This window comes from Antrostomus carolinensis, unplaced genomic scaffold (assembly GCF_000700745.2).
Source record: "Antrostomus carolinensis isolate BGI_N321 unplaced genomic scaffold, ASM70074v2 scaffold28706, whole genome shotgun sequence".
NCBI classification, from domain to species: Eukaryota; Metazoa; Chordata; class Aves; order Caprimulgiformes; family Caprimulgidae; genus Antrostomus; species Antrostomus carolinensis.
In genome coordinates, this window is record NW_010322966.1 from 62,148 (window position 1) to 80,916 (window position 18,769).

The window sequence follows — 18,769 nt, forward strand, 5'->3', positions numbered from 1 at the left end:
GCTTTCCTTAACCAGCAAAAAATTAAATCCTCAAAAAGCAGGACTAGCAGTCAAAAGAAAGCTCAAGATCAGGTATTTTAGCAAGCTCTGGAGGGAAGAAAAAAAAACAGCACACAACACAACAGCAAAATGCCTAATGCCAAGGAATACCAAAGGAAACCAACCATTTTCAGTGACCAAATTCAATTAAGAAAATCAAATGCTCTGCCTTCAAACATCAAACCCATGTTAGAAGTGCAGATTTAAGAACTTAAATGTGATCTTAAAGTTAGCCATACATTTAAGAATTTACATCACCCAAAAAGCCTACAAGTCTACTCTATTTGGGTGAAACAGCTCTATTTAGAACTACAACCTCCAAGGTGTGTTCCACTTCTCATAAGAAGCTGATTTATATTTTCCTATGCTGTCTTTTAAAAAGATAAATATCATTATCTAAAGCTACCTTAGCCTATTACCAGTTAATGACTATATAGTACGCTATAACTGTATTTATAATAGCTTACATCAAATTAAAGAGTAAACACTGAAAACATACTATTGAAAAGAGCTTTTACCATTCAGTTACCTGATCTTCTCCACGTCAGTTGCATCCAGCTCACCTACCACTTGTAGTAAGAGAACAAGTTACACACACAGTTGCTAATACATTCAAAATAGACATGCTCACTTGTTTACAAATTACATTTTGTTCAAAATAACCCAGAATACAAGAATAAATTTGCAATACAAAGCTTGATGCTGCTTCTTTTTAACCAGAGTCCATTCGCCGTTCTTACAGTGATTGATAGTGATTACTGTAACAGTGGATTAAATGCTAATTTGTACAGCCAACTATTCCATGTGATCCTTTTCACAATGAGCTATCCTACCCCTTATGTTGTTCATCAGCATTCAAAGATACTCAGATAGGTGAAAAAGAATTCAGATCACATCTCAATGGGGAAGGGAACCCGTTGCATACAATCTTGGCAACACAGGGTTATACAAGACCAAACCCATCCTAAGAGCTCTGGCAGTTTTCAGAAAAGCAAGAGGCTTCCCCCCGCCCCACTTCCTCCACTACCTTCTTATCCAAGAAATAAAAGGAAGGGAGGAGCAGTATTTTCCCAGAAGGATGGCACCTTGCCCTCTCAGACAAACAGACACAACAGTACATTTCAACTTTATTAGAAAAAAAAACAAGTTTATACAAAGCTCTGCATTTTACAGAAAACCACCTCCCCCAAACACAAAGAAATCCGACATTGCAAGCTGTATGCATTTTCATTTTTCATATACATACATATATATATATGTATATACACATATATATATGTGTGTGGGCACACACATGTGTATATATAGCGCTACTTTTTTTTTTTGCATGGTTTGCATTATTTTACAAAGTTAACATTTAGTAGAAAAAAAAAAAAAAGGATCTTTGTTACCATTATTTTCTCATATAAATAACTGTGAGCAGTCCCTCTGCAGATAGATAAAAAACACCTTTTCATGTCATTCTGTAAAAAACAGACATTACTGAAATGGTACTGAAATCTTTCAAGTTTTTTCAATACCACCATAAAAATATCATCTAGCCCCCAGTTCAAAATGCTTGTCCAAGGCATCAGAAGAGAAAGGACTGTAAGACAATTCTGGAAAGATCAGTTCTGTAAGCCAACATTCAGGTATATCATTTTTGCTGGACCTCATACGTTGGTGTGAAATGAGCACAAACAAGAGGCCAACCTCTCTGTCTGCCTGGAAAAGCTGGTTCTTTGCCTATTGTCACTGAGTCAAATTCCAACAAAGCACCCAGCCGTGCCAAGGAGCTGACAGACTCGCAGCTCACCCTTCTTGCTGCACAACAAAGCCACAGACCTTCTTGATGCAATTAAAATCTCTACCAGCTCAGCAATTTTTTCCTACTCCATTCACCTTAAAAGGAGCTGCTGGACTAATCGTGGCATGGCTAGACAGACATTAGGTTGCTGAGTTACTGGGAGAAAACTAGTGAGGAAAATGCAAAAAGACAAATAAAGGAGAAAAATGCTATAGAAAAGAGCTACTGGAGTGACTCCCAAGGCTCTGGTTTGAAGAAGCAGGAACAGCAGAGAGATATGAATTGCAGCTCAAGAACATCCTTGTGTTTACTGAAGTTAAAGGTGACAGCATGGTCCAAATTAATTAACTGCCTGGTAAACAATCATTCTTTCCGTCAAGCACCATGATGGGGAGAATGGCGAAGATTTTGAAGGCAATACCAGTGGTAGTGGTGATAACAAAGGCAATGAAAGTGAAGAACACAATGATGCAGATTAAATGGAGAGTAATGCCAACGAAGATGTCTCAACTGCCAGAGAAGCTGGCAACAAGAAGAATGGTTATATGGTTGGTGTTGATGATGGCCAGAATTCATTCATATGTCCATGTAGTCATCATCTTCATCAGTATCACTTTCCAGTGAGGACTCCTGGCTCGAGGTCTCTAAGATTTCCAAAGCTGGCTGACAAAGGCTCTCCTTCTTTACATTCGCTGCAGACTGAGCAGACAAAATAGCAGACTGATCCCAAAAAGAGAGAGAGAGAATATATTGCTAAATAGTCAGGATAAACCCATGATCAAAGGGATAAAAGCCTCCTGGTTGCTATTCCTCCACATTCAATAGCTCTCTTACTTCTACGAAAGATACGGCATCCTAATGTGAAACAACATAACACGTACCAGTAGGCTTCTGCACCGTTAATATTCTGGTAGCTTCCACTAACCTAAGAATTGCAATGGCTGCACTAGCTCCCTCACCCAATTTTTGTAATTCTTTCTAATTCCCTCAGAAAAGGGGTAAGGATAGCTATGATTTCACCCACAGCCAGTACTTCACCAGTCCTTTAAAACTGGCCCTGCTGGTAACACCTAGCGTCTTCTTCCACCACTTATTCTATCTCTGGTTATGAACTGGGGACAGGAACTGTTGCTCCTTTCATACAAGTATTTTACTGATGGGAGAATCAAAATAAAAACAATCTAAAAACTTACTGTTTCCCTTTTATTACCTTTAATTTTTGCTTGGTCTCTTCTGAAATGCTGCCCTTTGGAGAAAGGAGGGTGGGAGTGGGTGGAGTGACAGTGATCTCAGGTGGAAATTTGGTGACAGATGAAGGTATGAAAAGCTTTGGCATGTTGGGCAGAATGCGAGTTTTAACTCGGGTGCCATCTGTCTTGTTCTGCTGACTTCCCAAAGTCTGTGAACTGGAGCTGAGTTCAGGCTTGGAACTGGAGGCTAAATGGAAAATAATAAGAAAAGCATGTTAGGAAGCCATCTAGGATTTCCGATGTCAAAGAGGGAACAGTTAATTGTTAAGACATATGGCTGGCTCAAAAGGCCTTTCTTCAAGCCTTGCTTTAATTAAGGCTCAGAAACAGAAAAAGAAAATGCCTCAAGATTCTATAATAACAACTGGAAACCAGTAATAATTAAAAAAAAAAATCTTACTGGACAGCAGAAACTCAGTCTGACCAAGCAGGACAAGTGGCAGAATAGCACTGACCCATCCACATCTGGTTAGAAGGCTACTACAAACACAATTTTCCCACTTGTTTCAGGTGCAATCATCTTATCTTTGCACTCTCTAACTGCCTCAACATTCTGTAATGCAACAAATAAAGCTACTTCACTTTACTTATCAGCCTTAATTTCCTCCACCATAGCATTGCCTCTTTAATTACTGAAATAGTAACTCCTCAACAATTTAAGAAAAATATATGGTAACACCTGCCAAAATGTACTCATTACTCTCCTCAAATCCTGCCCTAAAAACCTCCTCGGTGTGCTCACGCCACTGTCTGCCACACAAGTTAGCATAATTTCCACATACTTCCAAGTGTCTCAGCTTGTGGTCTTTACATGTGAACTTGCTCAGATGGGGCTCACCTCATGAAGTAAAGAGGGATCTGGCCCTTCCTTAGGCACTATCACATTACAAAATAATATATACACACCAATAATCAGTAGAAGACAATGCCTTCATGTGAAAAACTGATAATCTGTTAAAAGGGATTTCTTGATTTCTTACTAATAATGCTGCTTCATATGGAGTCAAAACTATTTCATTAAGTTATATAAATGAAAGCACCAGAGTCTATCTCAGACTGGTAATACTGACGTGCTCATATACATTTTTTCAGACTCAGTCTTCTCAAATCCATCTCTTGCAGATTTCTGGAACTGACAAGGCCACTTAAACACAGCAAAATAAAATGCAAGCTTCCTGATGCTGTCCTGAAAACAACCAGCAGTAGAATCAACTATTAAGGGATGTAAAATTGAATTTTATGTCCTCAACTGTACACAAGAATGTTAAGAACTGCCACAACAGATGAGGCATGGCTTTCCATCAAGGTCAGTGACCCGTCTCCATGGGCAGCCGATCATTTCAGAGCAGAGTACCAGAGATGCTGCAGTAATCAGACACAGGATTATCTGCCTCTCACAAATAAGGAAAAACAAGATACCTCAAAACATGAAGGTTTAGATTATGCCTGCCTGAAATACCAAGTTTTAAATTTTTTCAATTAAAACACCATCTCCTACTTCTCTTGGGAAGGGGGCAGAGGAGGGATAGAAAGCCTTAACTGCTGTAATGCTGGGTTTTATGTGTACTCAGAGAGAGTGAGTCAAGTTCTGTGAAAAATCGTTTCCTTCTGCTAAATATTCCAGTAGTGTCATCCAAAGTGTTGTCATATTGCCCCATATAAGATTTCATTTTAAAGAAAACATTTACTTCAAAAGATGCACAAACTACATAGCATGACAGCCTGGTATTGGGAGGGCTCTTATTTGGCTTTGCTGCTGTGGTATTTAGCAAATGAGTCATGCACCAAAAAGAATAACCATTAAGGGACAACAAGGCACTTTCCCCGACCTCTAAGCACTGGAATACTTGACTGGAAGGCAGGCAGAGAAACTGAGGAATACGCTTCACAACCATCCAATCAAGCCCTACAGACTGATCTGCAGAATTTTTGAAGCATAGAAAGCTCCTACCTTGGGTACAAACATGTCCTGAATTTGTGCTGGTCACTGATTCCACTTGCCAGCAAACAGGCTCTGGCGATGGCGCAACAGTGGCCATTTTCATCTGCTGACAAAGCCGTGACTCCTGCTGCTGAAATCCAAGCCCCTCCAAAGGCACTTCAAGCTCTTCTTCCTCTTTATTAATGAAATATAATTCACAGATTAAGAGACATCCTGATCTCTCTCCTAAGACTCAATCCTTTAGCTGTCTAACTAACTAGGTTGTTTTTTTTTTTAACCCTTGCTCTATTTCTAAACCATACATGACTGAGTGAAACTAAATATTGGCAAGCTAAGAAGGCAATACTAACATTTTCATACCTGGTGCGACCAATTCAAACTCAGTAAATGCTGTTTAAAAAGTGTAAGAAAAAATTCTTGTGTATGATATTTTGTTATCTCTGCACATCTGCAAGAAACACATGCAACTGACCATTCTCCTTGGAGATGTGAGGGTTGAAGCACCTGACACACATGCAGAGGAAAATCCATCACCCTTAATAATGAGCCAGCTGTGATTGATGGGTCCCTCTCTGATCTGAAACCACAGGTACACGCTACACTGAAGTGCAGCTTACCAGTAAGCAAGATTAATTACTCTGAACATCCAGTAACATGGCCAAATCTGGGTTTTTTCTAAATCAATATCAAGTTATACTAAATGCCCACTTTTCACCAATGTGTCCACTGCACCTCTATAAACATATTAGTCTAAAATTCCCACCTTCTGCTATTCCAGAACTTGAGATGTTTCTAACTCAGAATCCATGTCTCTGTGTGTGTACAATCTCTTTATTGCATACCAGCTGTATCTGCTTTTAAATGAATGCAGTGTTGAACCAGTTTTCTTGCACATTGAGCTGCATATTGTACATATAACAGGAGTGATTTTCACTGAACTACTGAGAGCTACTGATACCCTTTCTGGGAAGGGCAGACTGAAACAGCAGCTAGCCTTTCAAGGCCATAGACACACAAACAAGCTCTTAGTCTCGGATAAAAATGAAGATATCCTTCAAAAACAAAGAGCCATCTAGTCTAATATGAATGACCTTATATTTACACAGGCTAAGGTGTGCACAGGCAGCTACCACAGACCAGAATATGCAATGTATATTCACAGTCTAACTTGTTCTAAGATTCTTCTATATGTTCATGCTCTAAATTAGTTTAGGATTTTGACAGTATGATATCTTAAAAAGGATTATATATTTCAACTTTTCCTCATTGGAAAAAACACTGCCACCCTCTCAAGTGTTGAAAACACTTCTCTGTCATCATCAATGTAGAGAAGAACTTGGAATTTACCATGGTAATATTCTCCTGTACAAGAGTTCCTCTCGCAGAAAATGCTTAAGACAACATTACAGCTCAACAGCTTGGTAAAAGTCAGATCAAGGCAGTTTGAAAGATGCAACTTTTAAAATGAATTAGCTTTTCTAGGGTTCTTGAATAATTTGTACAAAAAAAGGCTTACCAAAGCAGGCTGTAAGTTCTTTCATCCACTAAGTTTCACTGGTAAAGAAAAGAACCCATCATCTAAACTTGTAGCTGACAGCCAATATAAGCCTTAGGATAAATCAGTTTGCTTGTAGAGAATTCTCCAATAGCTCCCGAAAAGGAAAGGTCACACACTACAGCACAAATCACAGGCAGCTTCTGTTCTGTGATGTTCCACTCACTATCAAGCACAAAATGGAAAGGTCTAATGCAGAAGAATGTAGTTCTCACTCTCAGCACTCTCTTGCACATTTTTCTATGGATATTTCAAAATATAGCATTGGAAGTAGGAAAATTAGTTGTATCTATACATATATTGCATTAATAGACCAAATCAGCTTAAAAACAACACAGAAGGGAATACTTAAACTACAGGAATCCTGACTAGGAAAATGATAATTCATTGTTTCCCTGCTTAAGCAGCAGAGGATAGCTGAAGGATCATTCTGTGTAGCTGTCTGCCCTTTAGACCAGACACACGTACGATTTAACCACATGCTGACAAGGTACAAGAGACTTTACAAAGAAGGATCAGCCCTAACGTGGCCCGAGGCCAACGAACACGTATCCCATTACATTGCTAGCGTCTGATGATAAGCTGTAGTCTAAACCCAGAAGACTCCCACACTGAAATGGCTACAAGACACTTGATCAAAAGATAGAAACGTTACATCAACATTTGAAGAAAATCCAGATGAAAATGATTATTTCAGAAGATCTCCCTATAAGACAGCTAAGGAGTCAACTCCTTTTTTACTCCAACACTCCAAACTCACAGTCTTAGGGTAAGTACTAACAGAATCTTTCTTACCCACTTAGTAACCAAGAATACAAAACCAGTAAATAACTTAGCAGATACAATACTATATACAAATAAACTGCAAATCCACAGCCTGAACTATACTGCTAACTGATAACAGTTTTGTATCTACTCACCTGCTAAATTACATTAGACTTATTAGCTGACCATTCAGAATAAGAGTTCTGATTTCCATTATTGTTTAACGACAAAACTCTACCTCTTATGCTGATTATAATCTTTGATTAATTGTAAGATGTATCATTGCTTAAGCTGATTTGCTGTACTTTAACTAAATTATGCCCCACTGACAAAAGCTTATTTCTAGGAAGATGCTGCAAGACTGCTATCAGTCTGTGCTCTTTTATGAGCAATCAGCATACTCATAAGCATCTTCTGTATCATATTTGGGTTTGTTAGTTTTGAAGATCCAGTTTTATAGTGTAGTAAAATTAGATTCAGTTTGAATAAAATTATGTGTCAGCCCTTTTTCATGTAGAAGTGAATGGAAATGAAAGGGTAGGAGTCTGACACACTAAGTGTGTATTTCTACTGCTGCACTTCTGGAAACAACACTTGTTAATATTTTCTGAGGCTGTGTTTTTCATTACATGAGAAATCAAGAACCACTGTCTGTTAATCAGTCCCTTGCCGTCAGAGGCATCAAATACATAGTGACTAAAATCTATTCCCTGACTGGGTCACACACTTTATTCTTTTAGGACTGTGCATTTTTTTTTTTTTAATTTTAATAGTCACTTGAGTGGCATTATTTCTAAGTTAAAAATAAAGTTAATGAACCACTTATTTTTTAAAATTGAGATTGACAAGAATCAGTTGTTTCAGGTTTATATATCATAATTTATACTTTAATACAGTGCACAGATAGATATTACATCTTTTTTCATTACAGATGAAAAGGGCAAAAGAGAGAAGTATAATCAAGAAGAAACACACAGTTGGATCTCCTATTATTTGTCTAAACCAGATTTCTGAAGAGAATATCTTGATATTTGTCTTGTGGAAGAGGCTGTTATAGCCCTGAACATAATGTCCTAGTTTTTCTAATAAAAACTTTCCCCAGGGAAGTAAAGACTCCACTAACTTACGAGCCACAATATTCTGCACAAGTGCAACAGCACAAGAATATAGGTACAGCACATTCTGAAGGTGTTCAGGAACGCAGATTTAGAATCAGTTAAAAAATCTTTTGGTAATACCCGGTACTTGTACTGGCCTGGCAGGTTTTCAAACATTAGCTCTGCAAACCCAGTTTAAAATAAAATCAGTTTCTGAAGACGTAATATGCAAGAGTCACTTGTCTCCAGGCTAAAGATGGGACAAATACTGTGTGCTCTGGAGATCCATTTAGCACTCTCACCTTACAACACAACACACAAAAATTAAGCACATAGAAAAAACCACAGATTTGCAATGCATAATGTTAGTTACATTGAAAAGTTCATCTCCAGTCAAGCTGAACTACAAATATTTTTTTTTAGCCTTCCCTTTCCCAACAACTGTCTAAATACATATAAAATAGTATACACATAGAAAGAGGGACATCATACCTTTCAACATCTCCCTGCTTAGTGAGGAAGAAACAAGCTGAAAACAATTCAATGCAACAACCTACTCCAGCTTTCCTCTCCAACCTCTTTCCACTTGTTGCCAGGGTAACCAGTGTTTGCAGATGCCTATAGCGGGCGCCTGGGTTCATGACTTCATCACAGTTAATATTCTCTCTCTCGGTCTCTCTTTATACAGAGAATACACTATATACATATATCCACACACTATAAACATACAGATTATACAACTCCTGCAGTCGTTCTTACACTGAGACAATTTACTTTGCTATTCTGATGTGCAGAAAATGAAAAATAACACCGTCAAAAATATTCACTTGGCAATTTGCAGATGTGGAGAAAGTTTAAAAGCAGTAGGACTGTAACCAGTAAACAGCTGCTCTGGTACTCTCTGCACTGCACTGCACACTTAATCATCTGAGTTCATCATGCTGTCAGGTATAAGAAACATTAACATTACAGTGTTATAAAACATTTTATGTGGAATTTCAGAAAATCCTTTAGTCATGCACTAAACCTATTACATGACAACTGAAAGACAAGCCCAGAAAATGTGACTAGCACCTGGAAAAAATGTTTTCCAGTTTCTGACAGAAGCCGTTTGCAGTATTATAGCACAGATATTTTAAAGGATACAAGCAACTTAGAGTGCAGGCACAAAACACCATTTCTTTATAGGAAAATGGAAGAAGCTGAGCTTTGAACTCCAGGACAGAATACTAACATGATTTCAAAAGTGTATGCTTGGAGAAATTAACAGACAACAGCTTCAAGTGCTTAAATAAAGCACTTGCACCACTTGCCTTCATCCCTCTGCAAAATGCCTTCCCCAGCAGTTCTGTATGTCAAGACAAAATACCTGAAAATACATTACTATGATTTAGCAAATCTGTACCAACTTGCCTTCTAACCACTTCAAAAGAGTTAGGACTGAATCCTGTGCACCTGCAGGCACTAAGAAATACTTCACTAGTCCCAGTAACAACTGGTTTACTTTATACTTTAATGGCCTCTCACAGCATATGCAATTGTTCACAGAACTGACTGTTACTTATTTACCATACAAGGTAGATATTATTATTCCATTTCTTTCTTCATGGTGATTGAAATGGGTCTGATCATTTGCTCCCTGACACAGTGGAGTAAATATCTTACCACATTTCCAAAAAAATAGTGCTAATGTGAAAACAATTAATTTTCAGTATTCCATTCGCCTCACCCTCCAGAGTGCTGGGAATTAATACAGCTTTTTTCCCCATGCAGCAGTTGCAAAGGCCACGGAAAGCTTGAAATTGAAGGAGCTCAGAGTTTCCTCATACACTGTGCTACTATGTCAACAGAAAGCCTGCAGTGGAACACAGGTTGGTTCAGCTGAACACAGTTCGATAAGGATGCTGACCTACAGAAATAATGGGAGCATTAGCCCTCAAATCGTATCTGCCATGGGATACTGCACTACAGCAGCCAGTAAGACTATTCAGATCATCATGACATGCGGTAGTATACTCAGTACCCTTTCCTTACACATTTTCTTTCTCTACATTCATTCCAAATATCCTGCCATAAAATTTATTTCTAAAAAAACAGTACCAAAGTCATAGCTGTAAAAACATGTACTTGACTTGAAATGCCAAATTCAGGAAATTACATTCAAAGCTGACACACAAACCCATGTGTTAAAAATTAAGCATCAGGGTAATTTTGGAGGTGAAAAGCTTCAGAACTCAAGTTCTACTTCCCCCTGAAATGAAAGACATTCGGGCAGTCTGGTGAACAGAAGTGAGCACTGTAGTAACACAGCTTACTGCTGTATTTATCATCAGGGTCCTGAACAGAGAGTCTACTGTACAATTATGACAGACATACCCCAAACTGCTTCCTAATGCTGAGGTCAGCTGTCACAGACCAACACTATTGCAAGTAAAACTTCTAACAGATGGTTGCTCTGAAAGTGCCTCCTGGAAACAGTCCCTGGCCCATAGTAACTCCTAAGCTACCAGGTCCCTGTAACAGCCACGCTGGGGCTAGTCTAACAGCAGAGACAGTGGAGTTCCTGTGTCCAAAAAGATATCCTGCCACTACCAAGTTTCCTAGAGGTGCAGAAAGCTGGCATGTGAGGTGGTAAAAAAAAGTCCTGAAGTTCAATACTAAGTTTTTCTCTCTTTAAAAACAAAACAAAACAACAAATCAAAACAAAACTTAAATTAAAAAAAAAATACGGGCCTAGATCAAAAAGACAACAGTCCGATCTTCATCCACATGAACTTTGAAATTGCATTATAAGAATACAGCTATACGATATTTGTGGTTTAATATCTGGCTCAGTAAGCACACATCATCTGGAGAGCATCACATAGTAGCACCTGTGGATAGTAACAGTCACTCATTTGCAGTCCACTGCTTCTGAATTTGATGTACTAGTTATCTAATGAATGTTGTAAGGACTTTCTGCCTCTGTCAGTATTACATCCTTCTTTGGCCTGACAGCCAGCTAAGCATAATGCAAATTAGCAAAAGCTGTTAGAAAAAATCTCTTAAAAGACTTATAATGACACCTCACAATTTTCTAAGAACTCCATAAGTAAGGTAATACCTGTGCAGCAGGCTTACAACGAGATGTCTCCTCAGCCTTCATTTATGCAGGAATATATGTAGATCTTATGCTGCTGACAGTAATCTAAAACTAGTGAAAGCAAACCATATTGTAACAGTATAGCATCATTACCATGTTCTTTTACAAATCTTTTTACAAAAGGTCTCCAGAGATGTGTTCCATTAGTGGAAGATATCCATAGGCCAGTGAGCCCCTGGGATTTTCAGGGGGATCTAAGGGTGCATTGGGCTGGAGAGCCTCTTGGACCACAAACCTACGCAGCCTGCACTAAACCCCTGGCTATGTACCTCACAGACCACAGCTGGGAAGCTGCTGTTCTGTCCTATTTTTCTTACTGATCCAACATGGGTACATAAAAACAATTACAGTTCTAATTTCAAAGGATCTTCTGCAGTGCTGGATTGAATAAATAAAACTTAAGAAATTTGAAGATTAAAGATCGGAAATAGACATTAAACATAGTGAAAAAGTCTTCTGGAATGAATTGTTTGCAATAGCAAAGCAAATCAGTGTATTTCCAAAGGAAGAGGAAAAGACACGACTGACTGGTACCATCTAAGCACAAGGCAAAAGGGAATTAAGAAGTCATTCACAAACAGGAACCCCCCTGCTGACATTCAGCAGTGAAGTTGTTTTCAGAGTGCACCCATTGTGAAAAATAAAAAGCTTCATGAAAAGCGAGATCAGACAAGGGGAAGTGAAAATACCAATGCCAAGGAAGCTGAAGCAGCAAGAGATCAGAGAGAGCAAATGCAGAGCTAGCTGAAGGCAGCCAGCATGATTTCTATTAGTGACTGGCAGTCACTAACAGGTACTAGGAGCTTCTACCCTAGGACAGTACAGAAGGTGTGGAGATTACAAGTTTTTAAAGAAGAGTTATTACAGCCCTGCAGGAAATCAGCTTTGGGAACTTGAGGAAGACAGCTACCAAAAACCAGGACAAGTCAACATGGGAAATGAAGGAGAAAGTCATGAAAGTAAGTTGCATACCAGCAACACAAGAAAACAGAGTAGAAGAACATGTGTATTTAAAAGAGAACCCTCATGCCAGGTTGATAACCCCAGCAATATGATGAGGGATCACTTGAGGCCACAGATCCTTGGCCATTCTAACCTCTTCTGTGTTTCAGCTTTTTTTTGAGCCACCTGTTGAGAACAACTCTGTGCTCTAAAGCACGATTACTAATTCAGGAGAAAAAACATGGTAAGACATTAATTGCGATTAGGAGGGTTGAATGTTACTACTTCCAGTCACTTAAAAAGTACTTGAAAGTTTGAATTGAAATCCATAGTTAAAATAAGGCATGGTCAAGAGGGCCAAATACTTTGGGTCATTTTGTGTAAGCAGAAAGTTTTCAGTACACTGAATTACAGGCTCTTAAAATCCATGTTTTGTCTTTAGAAGTTTATGACAAGTAAACTCAGAAGACACTGAGATCAGTACATGGCTAAACTCAACTAAATCTGACAGTCTACAAATCTCCATTATTTCATTAAAATAAAACAGGGATTGTTGATGTCTGCTGATGTCTGGATATCTAGAAACCATGAGGAATCAAGGTGAACCCTTGTGCCATGCACTGTTTTAATACGAAGACTGATGCTGTCAAGGCAAAATTAGAGTTGACAAATTCTTTGCAGTATTTCCCTCTCCCTTACATAAACTGTTCTAGTCTTCTGAGAACTCAGTATCAACCTAAGGTCATGTATCAGTTGTTAAAATAAGGCTGCAGACTTCTGAGAGAAGATGCTCTACACCTAGAAGTACTCTTATGGCTCTGACAGCCAGTTAAAAGCCTACAGGATGAACTGCCATCCTACAACATCATTATTGAATTGCCAGGACTTACACCTTCAAAACTCACTTCATTGTGAACATCTGTCTTTTAGGGAGTCTGCTGCTGCCTGCACACAATTTAACTTCACTGCTCACTATTACAACAGCGCTACTTACCTTTCCACGCAAATATCCTCACTTACATTTATTTTCTTGTGCTTCTGCAAGTCTGAAAGTTCTACAGGTTGAAATACATTTACTCCTCTCCTTGCCCTGTTGTGCCTAAGTAACAAGCATGTGAAATTACAGCAGGATATTCACATGGTTTCTGGAGTGCAACTTCCCGCACAATACAGAAAGAATTGTCTTCCTTAGCTCTGAAGTTCTAAATTTGGACAGCTATATCATGATCTTCTTGGTTTTATATTGAAATGCTTAGGCCTCAAATCGATATAAATTTAAGGGTGGGGGGGCAAGGAGCATTACTCTTCTACTCCAATTTTATATTCCATTTTGATAAGTAGCTGGCTTTAAGCAAATCACGTAACTTTAAATAATTCTTTAAGCCTTCTCTTGGTATCAAAACTCAGATGTGAATGTTCTCCTGTAAGAATCATCATTAGAACAAGGACAGCAATGAAGAAAACGTCAGGATTTTTCAGCAATTTATAATAGTATCATCCTGAAACAGCGTGACAGGCTGGAGAGGGATCATCATAATTGTCCTATTTTAGTTTCCCCAGAGATAATTTTAGGCTGAGCCGCAAATGCTAGTAGTCCCATGTTCACTTATGTCTAAATGCAGGAAGGTCTTGTGCTGAAACTACCACTATCATCACTTTGCTGCTGGACTTCATCACACTGTATTCTGTACCAGTTAGTCATGTACTAGACAGAATCTCACTAAAATATTTACACAAGAAATTAGTGGCATAGCATCAACATTGCTTGGAAAGCCATTCCTTTTTCTGGGTGAAGTCACAGAAGACTACAGCAGCTAATACTCTCTGACGTGGAATATTTTCACATGAACAAATGCATACAGGAGGAGGTGACAAGAGACAAAAAAGATGAAAACATTAAAAATGGGAGGAGTTTTTACAGAAACAGAGCTAGTGGAAGGCAGATGAAAAAGGGTTACAACAGAATTTTTAATAATTCTTTTCAGAGGAGGTGGATACGGAGGTAGGAGAATTAAAAAGAAAAGGAAAGGACACAGCAGTAATTGGTGTCTCTCTCAACTAGAGAAATGACCTGTCAGGTAGGTCTGAGAGCCAGAAAACCAGATACAATGCGTGCCTTCAGCACTGGAACGAGAGCTCTGCAGACAGAGCCTCTTGATCTTCAGACAGTTTCAGGAGTGTAATTCTGGCAGCTAACCCTTGCCTCTCCTTCAACCAAGATGATGTATAGAAAGCATGAAAGAATAAGGAACGTGTAACTTCACAACTTAACAAAGTCTAGAAGGCAGAAGATTAAAATAAAGGTTCCAACCACTGCAAAGTGGCCTGGGAAACTGCAGAGAGGAAAGCACATCAGTAATGCTTGTGAGATTTGTTTGAAAACCAAAAGAATGCGTGAGTTCTTATCTGCACTGTCATTCCTAATAGTCCTCGTAAGTGTACAGCAACTTCACAGAGGAGTCTTTTTTTTTTGTCCCCTGTTGTCTAAGCACAAACCTGAATTACTCCCTGTTGAACAAGCCTGCCAAGGTATCTTATGACACCATGCAACTCCATTCTTTAGCTTCATAAGGACAATAACAAACATGGTTTGCACATTGACTAAGCCATTCCTTCCTTATCATTCCCCCTCCCAAAACAATCTTCTCCTTGGATTTGTGAAAAAGGAAAATCAGATTACTATAATACAACTGCCAATATTGGATGCTAAATTTCAATTTTGTCCTGTACTCAGACACTAGCAAATTGGGAAAACTGATTTCTCCCTAATTTGCTCTTCATTGCTGATGACTTCTGATGATTATATGCATTCAGATGGCAAGGCTGATTATATACGGAAAGAAATTAAATACCAGAAGTATACAAATCAACATTTAAGAAAGTCACAACGAAACTTTCCAGACTAGATCAGTCTATTCATTATTAATTAATACTATGAACCATTAAGTCTCACAAATTTGGGCACTATTTCCACTGCATCCTCATCTGTCACTTTTTACAATACCTGTATGTATATGGTTCATTCATAACCTTACCTGGGCTCTTACACATTTGTCTGTGGCATTTTGTGAGTAGCATCAGGGCCCAAGCTCGTGAACAGATGAAGTGAGCGAAAGCAGCAGCAGATGCTTTTTCAGACAGTGTTCCTGATAAGGTTGCAAGAAAGTACAGGCTATGGCAGGTGCTCTGCTGCCTTAACGTGTGCAGTGTCCCACAAAGCAGCACAACTCTCTCTTTTGGGCACCCAAGTTTGAAATTGGGTCTAATCTTACTTCATTCCCCAAAGTGGATCAGTGCTGCCTTGCACAGTGATTTTGACTACTGCTAACAAGCCAGTCTGCCACGACAGCATAAAGAAAGACAGCATTCTCATTGAATTCTTTCCTCATCTAGACAAACTGCATATGACCAAATACGTAACACAGTCCTAAACAAATCACACAATCGTGCTATAGAATAAATAACACTTGTTCTGTTTCTACAATCACTTTCTGTACTCTAACCTTGCACACAGCCGTACGAGGGCTATAAATAATATATTCTCAACATTCCAGTCCCACCAGATGTGTCTTTTCTCAAATGTGAAAAGTAGTAGTGATGATACACTAACTTTACGAACCATGTAAAGCTCCTAGCTTGGAATTTTCACAGTGTGATGCATCTCCACACACACAGAGAGGGCAATGATAGCTATGCATCTAATTATGTTAATCAGGCACTTGTGAGTCAGACGTAGGCTGTCCACCAGTTTATTTCAACTGCAATCACCTCTAATTTTTAAAAGATTTAAGTTATTTGAAAGAACTAGATCCTTACCTCTTTGAAGAAAATAAAACAAATGTTTTTATGCTACCAGAGACTTAAATTCTCTATTTTAAACAAGACTATTTTTAGGCTGCTATTCCATGATTTCACGTGCAAGTTACACAGACAGCAGTCACTCTTTTAAATCTCCAGTAATTAAAATACATATTAATTATGTAGATGTGCCCAATTCAGGACCAAGACAAAAATCTGTGTTTGTGTAGCCTTTTGAATGTGGTTTAGTGATCACAAAATGGGCCAGAGTTAGAATACAGGCACTGACTCACCACGTGGCCCTGGTAAACCAGTTAGAGAGGGCCAAAACGTTGTGTCTCCCCGAGACTTACCACGTGTGAGATCACTCATGCTGGGAGCAGTCTCTGCATTTTGACTCCGGAGATGCTCAGTGTCCTTGTGTGACTCCTGGGATGCAGGTACTGAAGATGCTGAGGACGAGGAGGATGAAGAGGAAGAGGCTGGTTTGGATTTGGAATGCAGATCGTTCAGTCTCAGGAGATTTTCCGGAGTCACAGTGTCTGGATTCACTGGGGTAGGATGCAGTGTGGCTGGTGTTACTGGGAAGAAGCTCTCTCTGTTGTCCTTTGTATGCTTTGGGGTTGTGGGTGTTTCTCCCGTGGACTACATAAACCGAAACAGGGCAGGCAGAGACAGTGAGAAAATACACGCCAGTAATTCTGCATATGCTACCTGCTTCAGTGACAACTGCAGGCAGTACCAATGGTAGGACAAGGGGCAACGGGTGTAATTGCTTCAGTGACAACTGCAGGCAGTACCAATTTTGTAAACACAAAACACTCTCTCTAAAGCAAGTATAAAAATCAATCACTATTATAAAGAAATCTTTCTCCTTTACAGATTATTTTTCTGTTCTTTACAATATATTTATCAAACTATGAACAGATATTCATATTTACAATTCTTTATTTAACAAATCCCTCACAACATAACATACTTTCCTGAACTCAATTATTAATCAAGAATTACAAACTCTTGTGAACAGACACATTTCTTTCATTTAAAAAATATGTTGACAAACCCTTGACCTGAAGAAACAGATCTGCAGTGCTTTAAGAGAATGTGCAAATTATTAAAAGAAATTATTCTTAGTGAATGATGTGAGAAGAAATGGAGAAAGCAGAAAAATATCTTTGCTTGCAAAATAAGTGACCAGCCTAACCCCAAATTACAAATTTCCAGTAACTGAGTAACAATGGTGTCCAGCTTGGAAGAATGCTCTGGAAGATCTGTTGCCTTTGCAGATATAACAGTGGCACCAAGAGTGATGCTCTTCTCCAAAGCCAGAGCTAAGAATTTAATGCAGTGTTGTTAATTATAAGGTAGAAGGGTGACATAAATTCACCAAAGAAAGGAACAAAGTACCCATAAAATGAGTATCTTCTCTATAATTTTTATCAGCCACCACATAAAGTATTCTTGCCTGTGAGGCCACAGAATGCATTTATTTCATGCTCTTTACAGTCTTCATTTAATGGAGACTTATTGAACCATAAAAGGTATGGCTGAATGGAATCCTCAACTGTTTAATTGTCTGTCTCATACCTCTACCTCTCATACCTGTACCAGGAAGAAAAACTCATTTTAACCATGGTGATAGAGTCTGAGTGTTTGAAATAGAAATAAAGAGTTCTGATGTCAAATGTAAAATCAAATTGGGCCCTAATATCCTAGATAACCAAAGATTTATTACAATGCCAGAAAAGTCAGCAGAATTTCACTCAGAGAACAGAGTAAGTTTCAGCTGGAGAAATTACATATTTAAAATTCAAAGATGGAAAGCACACAAGTACATTGTTTAAAAAAAATAATTGGTGGAATGTATTTTTAAAGTTCCTGAACTTGATTAATCAGTCTCTAAAAAGCATACAGTTAAAACCTGTCAGACATCATGTGCACACAAAAAATAAAATATAGCAGCTATAATCATAACAATTACCATATTGGATCCAAAAAGGTCTATTCTGCTTCTGAAAGCATCAGTTCCAAAACTAAATGTCTCAAGATGCATAAATGGGATGACACAAACCCAAAGGAAATTTAACTGCAGAAGAAAGCCTTAAGCCAGAAGTGACATCACTAGAGGAAATGTTTTCAGCTGTGATTTAGAGGGAAAACCCTTCACATCCACGCACTTCATTAACTTACCTAATACATTATGTAGAAACTGAAATTTCTGTGCTTGTATTGCATCCAAATTTTTTTCAGCAGAAATACATGCAGGTACTACTAGTGAGGTACGTATTTGTCAAAAATATATCTGCACTTCAAACTGTATTTCTATAAAAATGCACAGCTACTTCCACAGACAGAAAGAGAACATTTGGAAAGTAACTCAGCAATATTTGGATGGTACTCAGAAGAAAAATGATTAGTGAGAGAAGCAGCACATCATCATGGAGTAATTCCTG

At 38.5% G+C, this 18,769-nt stretch overlaps 1 protein-coding gene across 2 annotated transcripts; it reads right to left on the bottom strand.

Annotated features, from left to right (window-relative positions):
* Positions 1-1,156: 1,156 nt before the first annotated feature.
* On the bottom strand, positions 1,157-16,957 carry LOC104526874 (calcineurin-binding protein cabin-1-like). 2 transcript variants are annotated; one of them, XM_010170448.1, is made up of 4 exons: positions 16,670-16,957; positions 5,027-5,191; positions 3,036-3,262; positions 1,157-2,545 (listed from the first exon to the last, which is right to left on the bottom strand). In XM_010170448.1, exons 1-4 carry the CDS (start codon positions 16,686-16,688, stop codon positions 2,402-2,404), a joined length of 555 nt encoding a protein of 184 aa, XP_010168750.1. In that variant the 5' UTR covers positions 16,689-16,957; the 3' UTR covers positions 1,157-2,401. The 2 variants fall into 2 exon arrangements, with proteins under 2 accessions (XP_010168750.1, XP_010168751.1); XM_010170449.2 differs by lacking the exon at positions 16,670-16,957 and adding an exon at positions 8,927-9,007 and having other exon boundaries at positions 2,160-2,545.
* Between the last annotated feature and the right edge of the window lie 1,812 nt (positions 16,958-18,769).

What these genes read in the sequence shown, in the direction of transcription:
- LOC104526874 (XM_010170448.1), bottom strand. An exon ending in AGGACATGTTTGTACCCAAG is followed by an intron (nt 3,263 to 5,026) that starts GTAGGAGCTTTC and finishes TTTTCCATTTAG; the next exon opens with CCTCCAGTTCCAAGCCTGAA. An exon ending in AGACCAAGCAAAAATTAAAG is followed by an intron (nt 2,546 to 3,035) that starts GTAATAAAAGGG and finishes TTTTGGGATCAG; the next exon opens with TCTGCTATTTTGTCTGCTCA.